The following is a 23428-nucleotide window of genomic DNA, read 5'->3' as shown; positions in this document are numbered from 1 at the left end:
GATTCATTCCTCTTTTCTTCCGTACTCTGAAGTGAAGATGCCTGAATAAATAGGGTTTGAGATTGAACGTGGTGGATGTTGGTCTTTCATAGCAAGACTGGATGAATGTCCCAGAACACGAATGGAAATGTTCTGATTAGGGATGGGCGATAAGTTGTTGTACACAATATGCCTCCAAACACAATCTCCATGGTGACAATTCTGCATCTCACCATAAATTGGATAAACAGGTGGCTCACTCTCGAGAGCGTGACGGTCCAGTTCCATAGCGTTTGGCAGCCAACACCGGCGTGTGACAGTTGTGGAGAGTGTGGTGGACTTTGGTTCACCATCGTAGTCTTGAACTTGACATGACACTGGACAACTGAGTCTCTGGATCCCTGTTTATTTTATTAGATGGAGCGGTCCTCAAAGGCGGTCGTCTGCCTTGGTTCACATCAACACACGCAGGTCTCTCGCTGCCAAGGTGAAAACAGTTGCATATTGGACGGAGCTCCGCTCTGGTATTGGCGGCAGCGTCCTCTTCCACGTCCCCACTAGGGTTCATACTCTCGCGGACATACTCTCTCAGGCAGCGCTAATGCTACGAGCCGCCATCCGTTAGGGACCATCAACAAAGTCTAAAGCCTCAAAGTGTTAGTGAAATCTTTAATAAGGCAATGAAAAACATGCATTTTACAAGAGAGAATTGTGAAATCATGGTTAAGGACTGACAGTTTGTATCATGATTTGGAGAATAGAACATGACTAAATGATCATTTCTTCACATGATTTCTCATATTTCTTCAGTAGCATCGAGGACATGTGTCCAGACTGCTCCATAGTTCAAGTCAACTGTTCAGAGACATGAGATACAGCAGACAGACGGCTCCATTTAACCCCTAAATAAAGCTGGCAGAGCAGCCTGTCAGACACCAGCGGCTTCTACCAGAGATGTGAAACATAGAGTTTCTCATCTCTGCACTGAGTTCTCTGTTCAATTTAAACATAAACAAATAATGACGTTGGAGACAAACTCCACTAAGAAGTTTCATCATGAAACAGTTTCAAGAGAGACTGTAGTGTCCTTGGGATTTTGGTCAGGGCCGGGTTGAAACAGCAGTATGGAATATTAATTTCTTTCTTTCACTAAGTAAATAACAGATTTGTTGTCAAGAAAATGATCTTTAATTCCAGTATCTGACTGCAAATCAAAGCAAATGAATTGTTTCTGAGTCACATGGTTTTACTGCGTTTCAGACGACGCAACATGTGAAGCACTGGTTGATGAAGGCCCACCTCCGGCTGGATACTTGAACTGCTGAGCAGTGAGGTGGTGTTACACAGGATCTCTGAATCATTTCAATGCCTTTCAAAGTCATGTTCAAGATAATCGTTTTCTGCTGTATTTTCTGATTGGTCAATTGTGAATCTCATTTATTGATTAATTTTGACATTTTTTGAGACTCATCTAGGGTTTTAAAATGTGTAGAATTCATTTTTGCCATTTCCAAAGGACCATGAGGTAGGCAAACCCTTCATTTTTTAAAGAGTATCCCCAGTAGGCCTAATCTCTATTCTAATAATTCTTACGCAGATTAATAAGAAATTCTCTGAATAACAATTATACAAGCTGCATATTCTGCCATTGCAGCCTTTGTTTTTTACCTGCATTCTGGGTGGTCCGGGTCCCTTTTGTAGCTTCTAGCAATCCAAAATCCTTTTTCAAAGTCAAAGTGCACTTGCTCAGAAGCCTGCTCAGACCAAAACCCAAGAGCTCTGTTCTGCCGTTGACAGTGACTGACCTGTGCAATCATTTGCCTCCTGGTCCCAATATATCAAGTGTTTGTTATTAATCTGTAGACTGCATGCACATCAGAGGAAAGAACTTTGGTGCCCATTATCAGCTAAGATAATGTGACCTGTGCACTAGAGACAGGTCCAGTGAAGAAGGCCTCCGACGGCCGGGGATTTCTCACTAACTCTACAGTGGTCAGATATTCACAAAATGATTTAAGAACCACATTTGTCTCACATGAAGATATAAAAAGTCGAAATAGAAAATAATATATCAAAAAACATTACACATTCAGTACTGTCCTAAAATCAAAGTTTCTGTTTCTGTCCCTGATAAATAGCGAGTCATTGATGCAGGGCTGCTCGCCTCTGTTGTCTTGTTGTGAAGCCTCAGGTCCACTGGCACTGCAGGAATACTTGTCCTCTTCAAGTTCCCCATGATAGCTGATCCATTCTGAAACACACAAATCTATTTACCTTTAGTTCCCCCTGACAGTAAACAGACTCTACTGATAAAGAGTCATTTTTAGCAACAAATACTTAAATAATCTCTGAATATTCTAACCAGTAAATGCAGCATCAAATTGAAAGCTGCGGCAAAATAAGGAAGCAGTGTGTCTCCAGAATTACTTTGTAGTGGGATGAGAATGGTTCGATTGACTTGTCAAACTCGCAGAAGAAACTGTCCTTGTCACCTTGGGGGGTGCAACACGTCAGCGCCAGCGTCATCCAGGAGGGCTTTATCAGTGAGGACCACAGCAGAGGGAAGCTAAATGTTGGAAATGGACAATCAAGACGCGAGTACAAGGAGAGCAGAGACGATAATGCTTTGTAATGAAGACGTGTCAGAGAGGTGTTGGAGGACTCACCGGAGGTGCTGCTTCATCAACCAGTGCTTCACATGTTGCGTTGTCTGAAACGCAGTAAAACCATGTGACTGAGAAACAATTCATTTGCATTGATTTGCAGATACTGGAATTAAAGATATTTTCTTGACAACAAATCTGTTATTTGCTTATTGAAACAACCATATAATTATTTTGACCCCAGTGAAAGAAATAAATCAAGCTGAATATTCCACCACAGCTATGTAAAAGTAACACATCAGTTCAGTTGTGTTGACCGAAACACTTCCACCACAGCAGTCAGACGGATAATGAGAGGGAATATACAGTACATACTTGCATGGAAAACTCTGGGTTCTCTGGTTTCCTTTCTTTTGCCTGGTTTGAGAAAAAATATTTTTATTAGCATGTATCAGTGTTAAAATACAGTCATGTGTTTTTACATGTTTTCCATTCTTACAGCAGATTCTTTTACTCAACAAACAGAGTGGAACACATATGCCAGCAGATATCCCAGCAGCAACAAGCCCAGCCCACTCTCCTGGTGTCAAACCTTCGACACACACCGAGTCAGAGGAAATGGTTCCTGGTTGTTGAAGCCTGGAGCATCTACAGAGACAAGTGGGCGACAGTTCAGAAGGATCCATGTGAACCAAGCATCATGTGTGAAGCTCCACTCACTGTGTGTGATTCTGACAGGACTTGAAGGTTCCATCTGAGAATGTTCCTTCACTGCAGTCTCCACACACAGTGTCTGTGGAGGACGTTCCTGTGAATGACATTGAAGCTCCATCAGAGCTGTTGAGATCAGCCAAGGAAAGATGGATCCTAAATGGATCAGATCTTTCTGGACCCACCTGCTGTGCTGATGTATCGTCCTGGTGCACATGTGGAGTGTTGCTGTGCTGCCACACATCTGTCCACTGAGCCGCTCACACAGAAGAAACCCTCCAGAGGTTCACACACAGTGTTTCGTGTGTTTATACAGGAGCTGATCTCCCTCAGTCCGGTGCCTGTTGATCACGTGGTGAATAACTTCATCATCAATCTTCACATAAATGTGATAAAAATCTAAATCAAGGTTCTTCTAAAATACATCAGTAACAGTCTTCTTTATGTGTCAGACATTCTTTTAGTGTCCATTTATTCTCATGATTGAAGCATTTCAATGTGAATATGACTTCAGCCGGACAGCTACATCTCCTCAGAACATTTTTAAAAAACACACTTCACCTTCAGCACAGTTGAGACACTGGAAACACTGTTTCTCTCCGTTATATTTGTCCATGTAGGTTCCTTCATCACAGGCAATACAGGACGTGCTTTGCCACTCAGTGCAATGTGTTTTGACTCTGTGTCCTGTTAGACAAATAATTCAATCATAGGTTAGGTGACTCTTCTGTCGTCTGAAGTAGAGGACCAAGACTGGATCTCACCCGGGACACACTTGGGACAACACTCTTCTCCCTGGTCCGTCCTCAACACATATTCAAATTGGAGACAGGAGCGTGTGGTTCCTACTAACATTGTGCAGAACATCTGTGGGAACAAGGCAGTTATAAAGTCACCTTTGATGAGAGGAATGATGCTCACTTCATGGAAATGGAATCACAGACTGACCTGTCTGACACTGACAAAAGAGTTGACATGATATATTGAAGTACATTACAATATCCAGATGCTTCTTATCCTCATGTACATCACTTCACAAAACATGGACTAAATGCAACTGGAACCCCTCAAACCTGTCAAACTTACCAGTACAACAAGATTCTTCAGACAGCCATGAGTCATCTTTTGGGGTCTTCGTCCAGCAGTTATTCATGATGTTGTGTTTAAATCAAGCAGTGCATCATCGCCTGGACCATCTGGGGGAGAAGAGAAGGACAGTTTATGTGCAGATCCCCATGGTGACATCTGTCAGTCGGACAAGCGTCTAACATCACTCACTTATGTTTGTCTGGAACTATACTCATGGTGTCCACATCATTTGGTAGCAAAGCTCTTTGTGTGTATGTGTGTGTCAGTAAAAGCTATGGTTTATGGAGCTGGTACAGAAGAGCCAGTCAACAGGAAGAGTCAAGAGAACTGAAGCACCTGACCCTGTCATTAAACAGCTGCTTCTCGCTTGAGATCACAGGTTTGATAACTTCTGTTGGAAAGTCCCAGAGCAAGATCTACTGGTTTCATTTGTTTTGCAATGGACCTTTGCCATCAGGTTGGCATCAGTCACAAACAATTTTCACAGTGTGCGTCGACTTCCATTTCCCAAACTTGTCAACTGATCACATGATTAAATCCTGACTGTTTCTCCAGAAACATCCCAGCGTCTCTTCTCAGCTGAACATTTGCAGTACATCAGCACCTGCAGTCAGCTCTACCTGAAGTAGTGAACTCCACCGTGTAACGTTCTTCCCCACAGGAGGAAGCAGGACTTGAGTCTACAGGAGAGACGTGCTGGTTCATGTCAGCACACACCTCTGCTCCACTTCAATGTCTGAGGCCTCACACACACACATACACGTACTACACCTACAGTGCCATCTGCTCATACACCCCTCATATATACAGCATAATGTAACACTTAGACTGAACAACACAGCATACAACAATACAATACAATCATTACAATACATACAACAGTGGTGAAAAATAAATAATCTGAAAGTTGAGTCTGTTTTCAGGTGAATGTATTAAAGAGGTCATTACCTGGAGGATGGTTTGCTCCTGGTCCGTCACGATGATTGAGCACAGAAAGAAAGGCAAACATTTCACTTCCTTGTTACTGTTGTGCCGGGCTCAGAGTCCACAGGCAGGGAGGAGTGTCCTGTGAATCATCAGTTGACTAGGAACACTGAGCTCTTGTCTAGGCACAGAGCTTTTCTTCAGAGACGCTGAGCTCAGATTGAACCCTGCCCAACCGGTCGTAACATAAATACTTTCAGATTCTGTCTCTGTCGCTGGAGTCAAAGCTGTGAATGTGTCCAGGTGTGATGCCTTTTTAGCTACTACAATGCATGACTTTTCCACATGGGACAAGTTTGGAATAGTGTTGAGTATTTAATTTTGGAAATCAAACCATAAATTCAGTAAAATGAAAAAAGGGTTCTTTTTCAACTGATCACCATCATAGCGACAAATGTGACTGAGCATCACATCATCATCACTGAAGATTGAGGAAAACAAACCTTGAATAACAGTGTTTAACTGTGTACATATCAAAGAAAGACAACATGAAAAATAACAATACAAGAAAAGAATATCTTTGTTCTGGAAAAGGCCCGCACTTTTGGGCCAAACCTCTCAAACTCAAGTTCCTGAGATCAAAACAGTCGGGTGCAAAACAAACGTGTGGAAACATCTGTGAGAGTGGCACAGCAACACAGTGACTGTCTGAATGTAGTGAAGACGCTGTTTTCAGTTGGTCATTGTGCTGTCATTACAGAGTCTCTGTCTGTTGAAGTTCCTTTTGGGACCAGACTGTGTCACTTGATCGATAAAAAAAAAAAAGTGAATCCAGAGGTTTACAGCACAACTGCAATTACATCACGTGGCCTCACTACAGCCTAATCACCTGACGTAATTACAGTTCTTATGTCGACGCATTTTCACAATCAGGATCACTGATACACAGGAGAGGATCAGAAGTGTTCCAATAACAAGCCCAGCCACCTCTGCTGCTGTCAAACCTTCTAGACACACAGAGTCAGCATAGATGGTTCCTGGTTGTTGAAGCCTGGAGCATCTACAGAGACAAGTGGGCGACAGTTTAGAAGGATCCATGTGAACCAAGCATCACGTGTGAAGCTCCACTCACTGTGTGTGATTCTGACAGGACATGAAGGTTCCATTTGAGAATGTTCCTTCACTGCAGTCTCCACACACAGTGTCTGTGGAGGACGTTCCTGTGAATGACATTGAAACTCCATCAGAGCTGTTGAGATCAGCCAAGGAAAGATGGATCCTAAATGGATCAGATCTTTCTGGACCCACCTGCTCTGCTGATGTATTGTCCTGGTGCACATGTGGAGTGTTGCTGTGCTGCCACACATCTGTTCGCTGAGCCGCTCACACAGAAGAAACCCTCCAGAGGTTCACACACAGTGTTTTGGTCGAATTTGCAGGAGCTGATCTCCCTCAGTCCGGTGCCTGTGGATCACATGGTGAATAACTTCATCATCATAAATGTGATAGAAATGAGTTTCACTGTGAACATGGCTTCAGTCTAACAGTCAGAAAACTACATTTAAAAACACACTTCACCTTCAGCACAGTTGAGACACTGGAAACACTGTTTCTCTCCATTATATTTGTCCATGTAGGTTCCACCATCACAGGCAGTGCAGGATGTGCTTTGTGACTCAGTGCAGTCTGTTTTGACTCTGTAGCCTGTAAGACAAATAATTAAATCACAAGTTGACCCACAGTTGAGTCATCTGAAGTAGAGGACCAAGACTGGATCTCACCCGGGACACACTTGGGACAACACTCTTCTTCCTGGTCCCGCCTCAACACATATTCAAATTGGAGACAGGAGCGAGTGGTTCCCACCGACATGCAGTAGAACATCTGTAGAAACCAAAACATTATCAAGTAGCAAGAAATCCAAACTCTCAGTTAACACCAAGGATCCATTAAAACAGTCCTCCATGGTTGGAACTGCAGTGTTGGTCCATCACTTATTTTCAATTCTATGACTGAAATATTTTTGGATCTGACGTTTGTTTTCAATGCAGACGTCACTTCAAGTTCAAAGACTGAATAAAGGCATCAAACGTTCATCTCACCACCATCAGAATAGTCCAGCGGCTTCTCCACATCACAGATGAGCTGAGAAGCATCAAGCATCTGCCCATCTGGGGACAAACAGCAGCCTGTTGATCCACCAGTATCAGTTTTCTCTGATCAGTTTCTGGATAAATAGTCTTTGAAATGAAAGACGATTTGGATGTACAAGAGGTGATGGATCAATAAGGGAATACAAATATATATTTATGTATCAAACACTGTTACAGTCAGTCATGAGTTTAGTCAAACACCAGCTGCACCGTTGATTTCTGAACTTGTTCTTAAGAGTTTAGTGATGCAACAATTACCAAAGGTACAAGTGACAACTGTGTGTTGACTTGAAGCTTTCATTCAATGACTGCATACGTATTGTGTAAAAGAAAACAAAAAATTATACAATACATTAATAATAATGACAACACATAATATAATATAATAATAGAATATTAACAACACAAAATGAAGTCAAACAGAACACTGTGATAAAAAAAAAATAAGAAGAGGGATTGAGGGGCAGAAATTATAAGTGATCTTAACTCATGCTCAGCAACATAAAAAGTATAAACATCGACCTAGTTGTTTACAACGCATCACTAAGAGTGAGATACAATGGCACAATGTCATATAACTTGTAACCGACTGCAATGAATCAGAGGACAGAAATATTAAATATCACCCCCATTCACGTTTTTATACATTATATCTTACCGAATATTCCCGCGGCGTGTCGAATGAAATTTCAAATCCAGCGGTATTCCGTGTGGACAAGAGCCAAGAGGACGGACTCCTACGAGTGTCAGTTCAGTTTCGCGCATTGAGACGATCTCACATAGTTATAATACAGTGTTGCCAGTACAGTGTTTGCTTCCGTAAATAAAGTAGAGCGCAGCCACGAGAGCGCAGACCTGCACCAAGGCGCTCATTTTAATTCACAAAGCGACTTTGTCACCCAATAATGCTGCTCGTCGTTAATCTGTAATGAGCTCAAAAGAACAGCAGGTGGCGCTGCCGACACTTACAGTGACACTTAGCCATGGTAAATGATCTCCGGAGGTGGATTTTTGTAACTTTTGATGCTTAAAAAGGCTTCAATGAAAATTGGATTTATTTGAAGAAAAATAATTATTAACACATTGTCATGGTCCACTTCCTGTTTCTGGAGTTCGATGGAGGTGTGGCCAGTGAAAATGTCAGTGAAAGTGTCTCCAAGTGAATGTTCAGTGGTTTGTAATTTAATATGAATAAATTGAAAAAAGGAGCAGGAGTAACTCTTCCATACCCATCTCTACAATCTGAATGAGAAACTTGAGTATCTCACAAGAGCAGAGAAAAGTGGCTCCATTAGGAGTCAGAACACAGCAAGGCGAAAGTATGCTTATGTGTTTATTGACACGGCACAACAGAAAAAGGACAAGTAAAAGTGGAGAAACCGTCACTCAAATGGTCCTTAGGTCTCATTCATTGTGGTAAATGAAGCACAAAGAGAATTACTTACTAGGTTTTCAGCAGAGACACTAGAAGACAGCAATCGACAGCTATAGCTATAGCAGTATTTACATTTGAATGTCCTCAATGACATTTGGATCATGCCACAGACTTGCTCTGTGCATCAGCCTGAAGCTTCTTCAGCAGGTTCAACAGCCAACATGAGCTGTGTCCTCAAACTTTGGTCCAAGCGTCTCTGGCAGCATGACAGTGCCACACTGTACCATATCTTGTGCCTTCATTGTAGTGTGGAACTAGTCTACTTTACTTATTTTAATGCAATTGAAATAAATAAAAAAATTAAAATAAAGTCATGCCTGTCACATCCAAATAAATAAACACATGCATATCACTTCCAGGGCTCCGTAGTAACACAATCCTCATTGTAACTGTCAAAGCTGTGATGACTGCGTCCAAGTGTGGAACATGTTTTGGTGGCCTCTTGTAAGGGACATGTGTTGTCCTCATCCCCTGGAGCTGCTCTTGGGAGCTCTGGAAAGAGAAGAGGCGTTATTCATGTAAAGAGCCATTCACCACTCTGTCCTGTCCTGTCCTTGTCGAAGTTTCAATGTTTCAGGATGATCTGATATTCCATGATGGTTGTTATCATAATGGCTACACTACTATCACAATATACCCACATCTTAAAGGGTCTGATCTCACTTTAGAATCCATATTGTTTCATCGACTTTCAAGAAATGGTTTAAAAAACTGTATTTCTAATACATGAATACATGAATTTACCTTTCTGACGTCTGTGTTTCCTTATCAGGATCAGCAATACACATAAGAGAATCAGTAGGAGTAGAATCCCGATAACAATCGCAGCCAGCTCTGCTGCGGTCAAACCTTCTAGACACACAGAGTCAGCATAGATGGTTCCTGGTTGTTGAAGCCTGGAGCATCTACAGAGACAAGTGGGCGACAGTTTAGAAGGATCCATGGAACCAAGTATCATGTGTGAAGCTCCACTCACTGTGTGTGAACCTGACAGGACGTGAAGGTTCCATTGGAGAATGTTCCTTCCCTGCAGTCTCCACACACAGTGTCTGTGGAGGACGTTCCTGTGAATGACATTGAAGCTCCATCAGAGCTGTTGAGATCAGCCAAGGAAAGATGGATCCTAAATGGATCAGATCTTTCTGGACCCACCTGCTGTGCTGATGTATTGTCCTGGTGCACATGTGGAGTGTTGCTGTGCTGCCACACATCTGTCCACTGAGCCGCTCACACAGAAGAAACCCTCCTGAGGTTCACACACAGTGTTTCGTGTGTTTATACAGGAGCTGATCTGTCTGAGTCCAGTTCCTGTGGATCACGTGGTGAATAACTTCATCATCAATCTTCACATAAATGTGACTCAAGGGTCTGATGAAAGACCTCACAGACCATCTGTTTTCATGACAAACAGAAACAAAACACTTTACCTTCAGCACAGTTGAGACACTGGAAACACTGTTTCTCTCCATTATATTTGTCTATGTAGGTTCCACCGTCACAGGCAATACAGGACGTGCTTTGATACGCAGTGCAATGTGTTTTGACTCTGTGTCCTGTTGGACAAATAAATCAATCACAAGTTCAGTGACTTTTCGGTCTTCTGAAGTAGAGGACCAAGACTGGCTCTCACCTGGGACACACTTGGGACAACACTCTTCTCCTTGGTCCGTCCTCAACACATATTCAAATTGGAGACAGGAGCGAGCGGTCGGTCCCCACAACTGCAGCACAATAACAAAGCCACCTTTGATTAGAGACATGGTGCTCACTTGTTTAAGGAATCATAGCAACATAAATCAGAATTCAAACAGCACCTGAATCCGTCTTCATCTCCATAAAGTATGTCTTTTTTTATCCTGCTATCAACATAAACATCTACTCAAGCTGTAGAATCCAGACGTAAAATAAAACTCTCACACCAGGCCCATAGCAGGTAGTAACAGTGCAGCACAAAAATATGTTTCTGCGTTCATCAATTTCAATGTGTCAGCTGTAACACAACGGCACCTCAAAACTCGAATTCAGTTTGTTTCAACAGACGTTCAAATCACGAAAGGTTTGAGTGTCAAAAACATATTCCTCAAGTGAATCAATGCATTCCTGGTGGAGTCATGTGAAATTGTTTTCAGCATCAGTATTATTTTTCCACAAGTCAAGAGAAACTTAACAACAAACTGGGATCAAAAATATTTATAATATATATTTCAAATGTACAACACAACATAGTTAAAGACAAAAACATTGTCAAATTAGCGGTGATGTTGCTGCCAGTTTTCTCCCCTTTCAGGTCCACAACACTCACTGGAGCTGTCACCTCCGTCGTCCTGACTCAACTGAACATTAGATTTGTATTTGTATCACGTGCTTCAGCGAAAGTCCAGAGGCTTCCACATGGACTGAATGTCCTCCTGAGTTCCTAATGTGTCTTATAGGAGCACAACTCACCAGAAACAACAACACTATCAGAGAACCATCTGTCATCTTTGCATATGTTATCCATGAACTTGAGCCCATAAGACAAAATGCACCCAAAACTTGGAGCATCTGGGGGGAGAAGAGAAATATAAGTCAAGAGAAACCACAGATCTACAAGGTGATGTCTGTCAATCTGAAAAGCATTGAGCAAACATGTATTATTTTGACTGTTACTGCACATCTGAATTTCTCCTGTGACCACTTGGTGACGAACTGAGATTGGTGTTGCTCAACAGAGAAGCAAAATAGTTTGTAGTTCTTGGAAAAAAAAAGACATACCAAATTCAGTTCAATACATTATATGTTAATATTCAAAATCTAAATCATAAATACTGGAAGCCCTTTCATATGGTAACAGAACTATGGGTAAAATAGAAAATATGTTTTTTAAAAGGCACCTTATTTTACTTATATCAGAATTTTCATCACTTGAGTTTGAAGAGAAAAAAAAGAAACATTTTGCTGTTAACTCTGTTTTCTTCCTCTGGTGCCATGCGAAATATTAGGGCGGCAGTGGTGCACATATGTTATGAAAGACAGGTTATTTTTATTTGAAACTAGAATGCAGATGAAGACAAACAACTGCCTGTGAAGTTGATGAACAAAAGAAGGGACAATGTAATGCATTGTAAATGTTTTATTTTGGAGGGTGGGTCATATCGGCCGATTCTCCGCCGGGAAGAACGACGATCTCATCCTCCCACCCCACCCCTGTGCAGCGGTAACGGTGTGCGCATTTGGTGCCAGTATTACGGTACAGTCATTTCTGGGCGTTGTCCATTGAGGACAACATTGGCTTTAGAGTTTCTGATTTAAGCCGTGAATGAAGCGGATTATAAATAATAATATATTTATATTCTGATAGTAGACGGGGACAGCTGGATGTATTTTTTTTATCTTCATAAAAAGATATTCATTTGGTTTTCGGATGCACTCCATTCGCTCCTCCCCCTCCCCCCCCCCCCCCTCCTCCTGCTCTTCATCTTCCTGTTTCAACAGCGCGCACCCCACTCTGCCACTGCGTGTTCTCGCTGCCGGGTGAGTTTTCCACTGCTCTTGTGTCATCCTCAGTACAATACGTTTGTAATGCAATTTAAGTCTGTAATGAGTCGAAAATGTTATTTTGCTTTCTCAGCGATTAAAGGTCCAAACATAAATACAACGCAGTAATGTTATCTTTAAGTTCAGAAGACCACGTGCCGTGTAATATGAAAATAAATAAATAAATACATAAAATAATTTAGGTTAACACCGATACATTCATGGCTGTGAACTAAGCCGAAGACTCGGACTTGACTGCAGTATCTTATTCAACAGGCTGATTCTTTTTTTTTTTTTTTTTTTTTTTTCAGAACACAAACGTCGCTCTGAAGTTTCAGCGATTCAAATTGAAGTGGTACTCGTTTTTCAGGATGTCCATGAAACTCGAAGAGTTGACCCCTGCCCCCTGCTGGAGTTTCTCTCTGCGCGTGTGGAACAGGATCAACGAGGTGAGGGCCAGAGATTTGACGGGACCCAAACCCCCTCACCCCTCAGACCCCACATGTGACAACTGCAACTGAGCCACAAAACATGATGCTAATTCGTTTATGCTCGTTTTTGATTAGAGCTAGTTTTATATATACAGGACTGTCTCAGAAAATTAGAATATTGTGATAAAGTTCTTTATTTTCTGTAATGCAATTTAAAAAACTACAATGTCATACATTCTGGATTCATTACAAATCAACTGAAATATTGCAAGCCTTTTATTATTTTAATATTGCTGATTATGGCTTACAGCTTAAGAGAACAAAAAAATCCTATCTCAAAATATTAGAATATTTCCTCAGACCAAGTGAAAAAATGTAAAACAGCAAAAAAAAAAATTCAATCATTTCAAAATGCCAATTAATGCACTCAGTACTTGGTTGACAATCCTTTCGCACGGATTACTGCATCAAGGCAACCAGCCTGTGGCATTCCTGAGGTGTTATGGATGCCCAGCCTCCATGCCACGCCGCATTGATGCAGTAATCCGTGCGAAAGGATTCTCAACCAAGTACTGAGTGCATTAATGGGCATTTTCAAATGATTGAATTTGTTTTTTTTTGCTGTTTTACATTTTTTCACTTGGTCTGAGGAAATATTCTAATATTTTGAGAGAGGATTTTTTTGTTCTCTTAAGCTGTAAGCCATAATCAGCAATATTAAAATAATAAAAGGCTTGCAATATTTCAGTTGATTTGTAATGAATCCAGAATGTATGACATTTTAGTTTTTTAAATTGCATTACAGAAAATAAAGAACTTTATCACAATATTCTAATTTTCTGAGACAGAAAAAAAAAAAAATATATATATATATATATATATATATATATATATATATACAACGTCAACGTTTCAGAACACATATCCAACTTCTTATGCGTCATCGACTATAGTCGCCTTTTAACCGAAAACTTCCGTAATATTGAGTTCTAAAAATGAGGGTGAAGTCCTTAGCTGGTGTCATATACAGTTGAATGTTGGTGTTTTTCTGTTTTAATCGTTGTCTTCAGCACTTTTTTAACACACACACGCGCAAGGTTAGGCTCGGTTTTGGTAAGGTCGGATGGGTCCGCCTTCGAGCGCTCGAGTTTCGCTTTTGTCCACAGTCGGAACCACGGTCACTGTCGCCATATTTCTTTCTCGCTGCGTCTCATGAAGGTGTCGCAACTGTAACGCACACAACAACACAGTGACACTCACAACGACGTGCACTTGCTCCCTTGACTTGTACTCACTTATTCCTGACCGTGGGAATACGAGATGTTCTCGAACGCTGACCATTTCACTTTTGTTTTTGTTCTGCTTTGTTTTTTTTACGTCTGACGCGAACTTGCTACCGTAATGGTAGCTGGAGTTCGTTCCGAGTGCGCATCCTTTTTGTTGTTGTTATTGCCATTACAAACGTACGTTATCGCCCAAAATGGATGCGTTTAGACCATTTTTTGTGCGATATATTTATATTAAAAAATAAATAAATAAAAAATAAATAAAACCTGCAGACTTATATTTTTCAGCGATGTCTTGTTTCACTCTCGGTTTCCAACATGGAACTTGGAGCCAAATAATATTTGTGCAGTCAAATGCGTAATTATGTCACCATGTGTATACTTGAGCTAGAATAAATTGTCAAAGGCAAACAGTCTTTTTTGAACTAGCTTCATGTCGAATCGCTAGTTAACCATTATCCGATCTAAAGTGTGCTGTATATTTACCTCTTGGTGATCATTTCTGTTATTTCCACATTTATATTCCAACGTTGGACGAACCTGGATTGTATACGACTGCCATCTACTGTTAATTTACAATACTGCAAATTGTGTGAGCTGTTTGCATTTTATTTTAAAAGTCATACGAAAGAATATTTTTTTCACAACGACCCAACTCCCCTCTCCTTTTAATGGCCATATATAGTTTTCTTTGACAAACCCATATACATTCAGCTACAGAGAAGCAAGGAGAGGAGGATGAGGGGGAGGAGACTGGAGGCAAGTCTGGAGGCGGCGTCTCTCAGCTGAACCTCCACTGGGAAGTGGTCACTGATGACCAGCGCCTGAGCAGGAAAAGGAAGTGTCACTTTTATGATCTTCTGATCTCAGCTTCCACACACAAACCGTCACCTGATCCTCTGTGAGTTTGTATTCTTTCTGAAAGTCGAATGGTTTGGCAGAGAAGGGCACAATGGCTCTAGAAAAGGCGTCTCCATGCACAACGATCCTGTGGGACGGAGTGTCGCAGATGAGCAGAGGTTGAGTGGAGCGTCGAAGAAGCAACTCACCGGTCGTAGGCGCAGGTGGTGGACGACCTCACTGTGGTGTCCATGTTGTCCTTTATGAGCCAGTGGAGGTTGTCTTCAGTCAGCAGGCGTATTTTGTCCCTGTCCTTCTTCGGAAGGGACCTGCAGTCGGCGTTGAAGTCTCCAAGGAGCATCACGTTCTGAACAAAGGAGCACGGTTCGAATAGCAAAAGCAGACTGAGAAGCTCTTTATCTCAGCGTATGAGTATTAATGTAACTAAATAAAATCTATGTTTGAGGGAAAACATACTGCTCTTGATGTAGAATAAATTACATGATTAATAAAACATCAAGCAAAACTCAGAGCAGTCTAGTGGTGTGTTGAACCTGTTGGGTTCATTTGCATTGCCAATACAAGTTACACAGGAACACTACCTCAGTTTTCCACATCTTTCTCACGTACTGCAAGACATCGTAAAGAGAGTCCAGCTCTTTGGTGGTGTTCTCTGGGGACGTGTGCAGAGGGATGAGGACAAACTCCTTTATCGCTGTGGACATGTGACAGAGGACTGTCAGGATCACAACGCTCTGGCTGGGGGGGACTTCTTCTTCAACAGCTGAGCAACTCACCAGTCTTGGGTGCTTTGAAGCGCACGACAAAAGGCTCTCTGGCGAAAGCATCGACGTCTCCTGGCCGCTTATCGTGGTACTGGTACTGGCCTGTGAGGGTCACTGTGTCGCTCCTGCCAACATCATGTTACTTGGGTGAGTTGAACAAATACAAATACCATACTATACAGAGAAAAATCAGTTATCCTGATCAATATGATGTCAGAAGTTTATGACAACAACAAACTCCAAAACAAACACGGCGACTGTGGAAGAAGCATTGATCATGTAGCTCCAGCACAAAAGAAGAAACAGGAGCAGCGTTGTAGGAGGCGGTGGTCAGTGAGGCTGTTATGTATGTTGCGACTGGAGGACGGAGACTTTCCGCCATTGCAATGTCTTTGTGTCTCATGAGAGCTATGTATTGGGTAGCCACAGTAACACTTGATGGTACTGGCCCGTATCTGAAGCTTTGTGGAAACATGCAGAAGCACGGACGACATACACACAGAGCATGGACTGATGGATCCGTCAGTATCGTTGAGCATAAATGGGCATTTAGTGTGTTTTGACAGTGAAGACACTGAGGGGAAATCACCTCTTGACACAGAACGGAAATCACCTCGTGCTTAAAGCATCGAAACCTATTGTCACTTGTGGTTTACCAGAATAATTTCTACGGCATGTTATGACTTGATCGGCTCGTGTTGTTGCACCACTAATCACAACACATTTTTCTTCATCTTTACTACTTTCTGCAGATGCACACTGGAGAAATCAGATATTTGATTTGTGTTTACAGGTAATTCCGCGAGCCCTTTCATAGCTTCTGTCTTCACTGAGAATCTGTAATGTCATGAAATCCTGAAAATAAAGAACCAATTCATGAGAACATGAGTCAAAACTTTTGACTGGTAGTGTTGGTGTCGTGAGATTCGCCTGAGGCTGCTATTAACATGTAGGTCAGCTAGTTTAAGTCTCCCAAACACTGCAAACGGACCGATTTTGATGGGGAAAAAAAACAACACTATACTGCAAGACAGCTTCATTTTCGAATGACAGGAGGTTAAAACCAAATGAGAAAAGAGGAAGTGAAAATAGCAGTGTGTTGCACGAAGCAACACATTTTGATCTAAGCACTTCAGTTTTCAAATGAAATGAAGCTCACCTGTACACAAACACATACTGCTCCTGGTAGGTGCCTCTGCCCAGTCTCTCACTGGACACGGCACTGTACTCATGCCGCCTGTCAAAACTGCAGGTGAGAACAGCATGTGGGGTCATTAGAGGTCACAGCAGGCTGAAGAATATTGAACTCTCTTAGGGTTGGCGTTAGAAGCCCATTACTATCCAGGTATTCTTCAATCGCAGCTGTGGCACCTGTTTATAGTCTTCATCAGCTCTGGTACAGCTTTCTGCCCACTGTCTTGCACCTCCTGAAGCAGAGACACGTTACAGCGGACGATAATCTGGAAGAAAAGAAAGCATTACGGCTTCTTGTCGATGAGGGGAGTGATGAGAGATTCTGCCTTACCTTGGCAAGAGTGAGCATCACATCCTGCTTCTTGGATTTGGACTCTCCAAAGCGGTGGAGGTTGAAGGCACATACTTTGAAAGCTGGAGCTGGAGCTCCCGCCGCCTGGACGTGTAGCACCCCGATGAGTGGAGAGAGGAGGAGGAGGAAGATGGAGAGGAAACACATGGCCCACCATGGAGGACAGACACCTAGTGGAACAACACGTCGAGGCGTTTGTGAGCATGTGTGACCTTCCACACACCAGGTCGCTGACTGATACATGAAGTTAGCACCAAATACCGTGTGCATCGAAATGAAGATATTGAATCACATTCTGTACACACATATGTTTCAGTATGTTTACATTTGCGTCCAAGAACATATTTAAACATCAGTCTGTACCAATGAATGTGAATAAAAGCAGCAGCCGGTTGACACAACCCACTGCAGCTCTGGAACATTGCAAACAATGGGATAAACAGGAGGTGACACGAATGTTGACAGGATAAGGAAATTGATAATGCATCTTTCAAGAAATATATAACCGAATACTGATAATTTTATTTTTGTCAAGTCATTTAATGTTGAATAATGTTCTATTTAAGTGTAATAATAATTTACCAAATGTAAATGTGAATAATAAACTTGAACAAGTAATCCATTTGTTTGTTACTTTGGTAATTTGTTCTGTATCAAATTGGAAATTTAAGTGACATTTTTTTCGAGTATAAATTGAAACTTGGTTATTTAAGTGTTTGATGAAAAAAAGCAAATCAACGGACAATGGAAGGGATACGTTACAGAAATAATTGCATATAATGCCAGTACTTTTATAGATAATATTTCTGTTGTACATTATAATAGTATATTTTTTGATGCAATAAACAGGATGACGTTTGTTACGAGTTTCATGAGAAATCGTTCAAACCTGTCGTAGTTTTCTTGGTGAAACTATGATCTTCGAGTACCACTCGAGGTGACTGGGATCAAACCACCACCTCCGTGACGTCACCTTGTCTCGTTAAGTCATCGAACCACCTTCACAGTTACTGACTTGCGACAATATAAGTGTCAGCAATTGTAGTTGGATAGTTTCATGAAGTCAAAAGACAAAGAACGCACAGGAAGCGAGACGTTCTTAATCTTTACAGCCACGTCCGGAACTCACGAGCTCACCGAGATCCAACCTCATCAGACCGATTACTACTTTTCAAAACATAAAAGGGTTCGGTTAGGTTAGGTCTAACTCACCGGTCCGTCGCCTTCAGAACTGGGCTGGTTCCGTCCACCACCAACTTCTCCTCTCTACTCGGTGGGCGTGGCTTCCGCTCCAGTAGTCACATCCTCTTTACATCGATCAGAATTGTATTAATCGTATGTACTGTGGGGTTTCGGAGTTACACTGACTTCATTGAAAGTATTATTCATTGATTTATTTTGAGCAAACCATGTGACCCAGATGAGGTGATCGGTCTTATCTTGTCACGTGAACGACCTTCGTTCGTGTTCCTTGTTTTTTAATCGAATCAGGTGATTCAGACAACAAAAAAGAAAATCGCAACAGAATTACAAGCTAAAATCATTTCTGCATTTATTGACAAGAACGTGGACGGATTTTGGTATAAATAAATTAATAAATACATCAAAAACATTGGATCATCAACAGAACAGAGACACTGGAAAGGAGTCGAGTGACAAAGCCATTTTGGGGTTCATGCTCAGCAAAGTGTGTTTTGTTTTGTCTGTGTGAATTCATGCTGCTCTACTGACAGGCGAGTGAAAACACTGTAAAAAAAAAAAAATCACATTTCATTCTGACAAATACTCAAAAATATTCTGAATGGCGAAAAATTAAGAATTAAATGTATTAGATATTTAAGGAAACATATTAGTTGATGAATAATAATGGTATTTTAAATTAATATTTTTGTTATAAATCATCATAACTATGACTGGATGACTAGCAAACCTGCTGTACATATGGTGTAGATTCAAGTTCATTATTAATAGACTTGAATAACTGTTGAGAGCAGCTGTTGTGCTCCTTCTAGGATTTCAACCACCAGTCTTATGCACTGCAGTAAGGAGAGTGGCATCCATATTCTGCCGGTCATACTGTGATTCAAGAGTTTAAAAATACATTTTCTTTTTCATACGTCATTTCTTAAGGCCAAAAAAATGTAGACATGAACTATGTGATATCAATTTACAATTTTTCACAAAAGGTTTCATGTTATTCATCTATAGTCTTCAAACTTTCACTGCAGGAGGTGATCAGAGGAAGCAGGTCTTCATCGTTGCTCTTCTGGTCGCCCTGTTCGGGGCAGGGGTCTGGATCCAGCTGACTCACCAGTATTCTGCAGAGGCAGTGTTCAGGAGTCTGATCAATCTAGACGACTCAGCTTGGACAGGTTTCTTGCCCCTTGCTCTCAAAAAACTAGATTAAAAAATTTTCTTTTTTAGCATTGTTTAGAGCAACTAGTCGTTTAGCACTCATATTATTATTTTATTTTTACTCGCATACTGCGCCTGAGTGTTGTGTTTGTCAGCATCAGAGTATTTTATTTGACACATTTATGGCCGTAATTTTCTGTGCCCCAGTTTTTTTGGAAACAAGCTGTCTTGCCCTAACCCAGACTCTACCTTATCGGTATGATGGCCACGACAGCAATGATGCTGGTGATGATGAAGACCAAGCCTGGAAACCAGTTGAGCGTGTTCTGGTAGATCTGGTTGTAGAGCAGGTTGGAGATGACTGTGGTTGCCTTCACAGACAGCTGTAAGGACGTGAGGACAATGCCTGGGGAGGAAGACTGCAAGTCATTTGAGGCTTGTTTACAGCAATAAATGCTACTCTTTAGTAATAGCGCCCCCTAAGGACTAAACAGCACATGAAGAGCAGGTTGGATTTCGACTCACCATATGAAGAACCATGCACTTGCTGAGAGAGCAAGGAGCGTATGATGGGTGTGGGCATGAGTGAGAAGAGAGTCAGGGCTCGAGCTGAGGGGAGGATGTGAGAAACACTTCCTTATGACCTTCTCCGTTGTTTATTATCATTCAGATCGCTCGCAGGTAGCATTTCAGATATTCACCAAACCCATAATGCATTACCTATGTAGAACATATAGGACGTCGTGGTGAAGGCCATGCATGACATGCCGGCCACGTAGGACAACATGCCGACGGTGATGAGGTTGAGGTCGCTGAACCGGCCTGACATGACCGTGATGCTGAGGAAACTGGTGACAATCACGAGGAAGCCCAAGGCGTTCCCATAGCCCACCTGGCAAAGCAGGGAGGAGTCACTCACAGTAGTTTAACATCAGAAGTGTGAGCGCGAGGTACCTGCGTCACGCTCCAGTGAAGAGGTTCCATCAGCAGGAACAAAACCAGGATATCTTTGGCAGCGGACACCGCAGAAGTGTAGAGGATTCCAGATGTCCACAGAAGCAAGATGTTCACCATCTGCCTCCGCTGGTCACATGTGCTCCTGGTGTCCAGGTCCTTCAGACTCTTGCAGCTCCTCGGCTGTTCGGTCTGTTTCTCAAATGGGGATAAATCTGACTGAGACTCAGTGGATAACAATGAGTTTCTGAGCATTAAGCCAATACAATTATCCAATGTTTTCTTTTTGCACTAGTCTCACTTCCGCCACCACAGGTCACCAAAGAATCTCGTGTTTTCGCTTTTTTTTTTACTGCACTGACTCATCGCGGCGCTTGACCTTGTGACTAGTACTTTTCTGCAGCTCCAAAGTTACTTGTAACTAAGTTCAGTAAGTTTGGTGCCCACTGTACCGTTTGTTTTGTTTAATTATTTGGTTGATTAAATGATAAAAAAAATGTGTTTTAATTGAAATTTTAGTTGAGCAAAGTATAATTATAAATTTCACATTTGTTTTAGTTCGATATAAATGTACGTTCATGGTTTAATAAGTGATACAATAATTATTAATTTTGCTGTATTGTTTGAGTGCAAAGCACGTATCTTTTTAGTTCACCATTACATGTGTTTCTGTCTATCCATTGGTGTAAATTTAACTGAACCTTTTTTGTGTTTTGTTGTGTAATTTTCACGATGCTTAAGGATGAGCAAAGAGTCTTTTTAACTATTGCATTGCGTTGATGGAAAAGATGGAGGAAATATTCCACTAATTCAGGACTATAAATTATAAAGTTAGGGCCCTATCTTGACACCTACGACTTCCTACTCTTCCCTGAGTCTCAGCTGTCTGAGATGGACGACTGTGAGCGATGAGTTAGCGGGTGGACAGGATGCACCCTCTCGGTGACACTGCACATTGGTGGTTCATTGTTGTGTTGACAGTAGAGATGAATAGGTGATGAGCAGGCGGAGAGTTGAAGTGTCTCCAGCGATGACTCAGTTTTCTGCTCACCAGTGAATCTACATTCCAGTCCTCACCTCTGAAAAACAATTATGTGCTTCCTCTGCGGAGAGTGATACAACTCAGTGAGTCAGAAGGTGAGAAGGTTTTTCATCTGAAGACCATGTAAATTCTATAAACACATCACAATGTCACATATTTGTTCCTCAATATTGCCTTACAATATTGCTTTTTGTTGAGAAACCAAAACACTGTTTTTAATAAATAGCTCACAAGCAAATGTATTTATATCGTAACCAAATAGGCTGATGTTATCAGATTAAAAATATATTAGATTATAACCAGTAAGTGAAATTCAAGCTCCCAAATAGCAGTCATTGCTAAAACATTGCCAAAAAAAGTGATTCATTGCAATGATGTTGATCATTGACTGACCATGATTTTCAAACATGATTCATATATTGAAATAAAGCTTTGACTTCTGAAAAACAGGATTGTAAAATAGTAATAATGAACTACCTGTAGTAACAGTGGCACCTTTCACTTGGCAACACAAGCTTAACCTTCCTTAAGATAACATAATCTCAGACAATCTGACTGGGATGAAACATGATGTTGACACAGCGATGAAAGAAATCCCTGCATGCGCTTCTGTCATAAACGATTTTAAACTCGACTGATTTGTTTCTTGGGAAAACGAGAGTAATGCTCTGTTACATTTCGAGACTGAATAAATTTGACATTTTAACATCTTTAAGTTTGAATAGGAAATTGAATTACAAATACAAAAATATTCCTGGTTTGTTTTTATCAATTAAAAGTAATAGATTCTAATTTAAAATCTTTATTAATCTCACTAAAGATGAGTTAACTCACAATTTAAGTTACATTTACACCTGATACACAATGTTTGATTAATCGGGATTTAAGTCTGCGATAAATTGAGATTAAACATTTGAATCTGTTGACATTAAAATGTTTTGAAACGAGTCACTCACCTGGAGGACGAGGAGGACGTGGAGTATACAGAGCACGTAGAGCAGCAAACACACCGCCATGGTCAGGACTCCCGGTTTTAACCCCCCAAATGTGACGTCAAACAAGTGCCCCGACACCACACAGCCAACCACACCAGAGACCCCGCTGGTCAGCTCTAGCCTCATCATGAGTTTGGACCGGTCCTGCTCAGCGGAACTGAGCGTCAGCAAGGTCAGGGTGCTGCTCCAGAACACGGAGAACCCGCCACTGATTCCTAAAACGGTCATCTCCGCCCAAACTACCTCCAGAGGCCACTCTAGTGTCAGAGTCAGAAGCATCACCAGCCTGGACAGCATGAAGCCCACCAGCGGTACGATGATGGGGGTCTTCCTCCAGCCCAGGTCCCCCAGCCAGGCCAGGATCAAACCTGGGAAGATCGGAATAAGCTGGCTGAAGATCTCGTAGTACATGTAGAAGCTGGACACTGAAGTCTGCCAGTCGTGGTCCGAGGTTGTGGAGTTGAGAGCTGAGCCATTGGTAAACCTCTGCTTCACTATCATTGGCAGAGCGGTCAGAAAGAGAGCGTTGCCCAACTGGACGCCGGCTACAGGCAGGTGAATGGTCCAGTGTATGTGCCTGTCTCGCATGCTGAGAGGCGTTTAACTCCTGTGTACCCTGGCGCGGTTCCCTGTCTCACTGGGAACAAACCACTCCTCTTCCTGCTGAAATTCCAGGCATCATGAAGGTCTGGTTGGTTCACATTTTTACAGTCAGTAAATGTATGTGAATATCGATTCCATGTCCCACATCCAATTATAGAAAACTAATTTGACAATAATTTTC

At 41.7% G+C, this 23428-nt stretch overlaps 5 protein-coding genes across 16 annotated transcripts; all 5 read right to left on the bottom strand.

Annotated features, from left to right (window-relative positions):
• Positions 1 to 634: 634 nt before the first annotated feature.
• Positions 635 to 5482, bottom strand: LOC128749737 (tumor necrosis factor receptor superfamily member 14-like). Of its 10 annotated transcripts, none has more exons than XM_053849614.1 (11): positions 5331 to 5482; positions 4380 to 4489; positions 4058 to 4160; positions 3855 to 3980; positions 3479 to 3634; positions 3303 to 3390; positions 3188 to 3230; positions 2958 to 2999; positions 2646 to 2689; positions 2407 to 2545; positions 635 to 2245 (listed from the first exon to the last, which is right to left on the bottom strand). In XM_053849614.1, exons 2-11 carry the CDS (start codon positions 4413 to 4415, stop codon positions 2069 to 2071), a joined length of 954 nt encoding a protein of 317 aa, XP_053705589.1. In that variant the 5' UTR covers positions 4416 to 4489; positions 5331 to 5482; the 3' UTR covers positions 635 to 2068. The 10 variants fall into 10 exon arrangements, 7 of the variants coding, with proteins under 7 accessions (XP_053705589.1, XP_053705590.1, XP_053705591.1 ...); XM_053849615.1 differs by having other exon boundaries at positions 635 to 2230; XM_053849616.1 differs by having other exon boundaries at positions 2472 to 2545.
• A 199-nt stretch (positions 5483 to 5681) lies between these two features.
• On the bottom strand, positions 5682 to 8145 carry LOC128750034 (tumor necrosis factor receptor superfamily member 14-like). Its single transcript, XM_053850154.1, has 7 exons — positions 8118 to 8145; positions 7409 to 7477; positions 7088 to 7190; positions 6885 to 7010; positions 6615 to 6770; positions 6439 to 6526; positions 5682 to 6366 (listed from the first exon to the last, which is right to left on the bottom strand). Exons 2-7 carry the CDS (start codon positions 7475 to 7477, stop codon positions 6192 to 6194), a joined length of 717 nt encoding a protein of 238 aa, XP_053706129.1. The 5' UTR covers positions 8118 to 8145; the 3' UTR covers positions 5682 to 6191.
• A 454-nt stretch (positions 8146 to 8599) lies between these two features.
• On the bottom strand, positions 8600 to 14242 carry LOC128749950 (tumor necrosis factor receptor superfamily member 14-like). Of its 2 annotated transcripts, none has more exons than XM_053849977.1 (8): positions 14102 to 14190; positions 11340 to 11438; positions 10525 to 10615; positions 10322 to 10447; positions 10047 to 10202; positions 9871 to 9958; positions 9639 to 9799; positions 8600 to 9386 (listed from the first exon to the last, which is right to left on the bottom strand). In XM_053849977.1, exons 1-8 carry the CDS (start codon positions 14180 to 14182, stop codon positions 9244 to 9246), a joined length of 945 nt encoding a protein of 314 aa, XP_053705952.1. In that variant the 5' UTR covers positions 14183 to 14190; the 3' UTR covers positions 8600 to 9243. The 2 variants fall into 2 exon arrangements, with proteins under 2 accessions (XP_053705952.1, XP_053705953.1); XM_053849978.1 differs by having other exon boundaries at positions 8601 to 9386; positions 14137 to 14242.
• A 463-nt stretch (positions 14243 to 14705) lies between these two features.
• Positions 14706 to 18670, bottom strand: dnase1l1 (deoxyribonuclease I-like 1). Of its 2 annotated transcripts, none has more exons than XM_053849980.1 (9): positions 18511 to 18670; positions 17353 to 17468; positions 17124 to 17179; positions 16912 to 16998; positions 15765 to 15877; positions 15570 to 15682; positions 15177 to 15334; positions 15019 to 15115; positions 14706 to 14951 (listed from the first exon to the last, which is right to left on the bottom strand). In XM_053849980.1, exons 2-9 carry the CDS (start codon positions 17443 to 17445, stop codon positions 14838 to 14840), a joined length of 831 nt encoding a protein of 276 aa, XP_053705955.1. In that variant the 5' UTR covers positions 17446 to 17468; positions 18511 to 18670; the 3' UTR covers positions 14706 to 14837. The 2 variants fall into 2 exon arrangements, with proteins under 2 accessions (XP_053705955.1, XP_053705954.1); XM_053849979.1 differs by having other exon boundaries at positions 14708 to 14951; positions 17124 to 17212; positions 17278 to 17468.
• A 202-nt stretch (positions 18671 to 18872) lies between these two features.
• On the bottom strand, positions 18873 to 23232 carry LOC128749764 (thymic stromal cotransporter homolog). Its single transcript, XM_053849675.1, has 6 exons — positions 22606 to 23232; positions 20608 to 20799; positions 20374 to 20545; positions 20179 to 20262; positions 19903 to 20059; positions 18873 to 19616 (listed from the first exon to the last, which is right to left on the bottom strand). The coding sequence occupies exons 1-6, from the start codon at positions 23230 to 23232 to the stop codon at positions 19493 to 19495; spliced, it is 1356 nt and encodes a 451-aa protein (XP_053705650.1). The 3' UTR covers positions 18873 to 19492.
• Positions 23233 to 23428: the final 196 nt, after the last annotated feature.

The sequence above is a fragment of the Synchiropus splendidus genome, chromosome 18, assembly GCF_027744825.2.
Source record: "Synchiropus splendidus isolate RoL2022-P1 chromosome 18, RoL_Sspl_1.0, whole genome shotgun sequence".
NCBI lineage: Eukaryota > Metazoa > Chordata > Actinopteri > Syngnathiformes > Callionymidae > Synchiropus > Synchiropus splendidus.
This window is presented reverse-complemented; position numbering and strand designations above follow the sequence as displayed.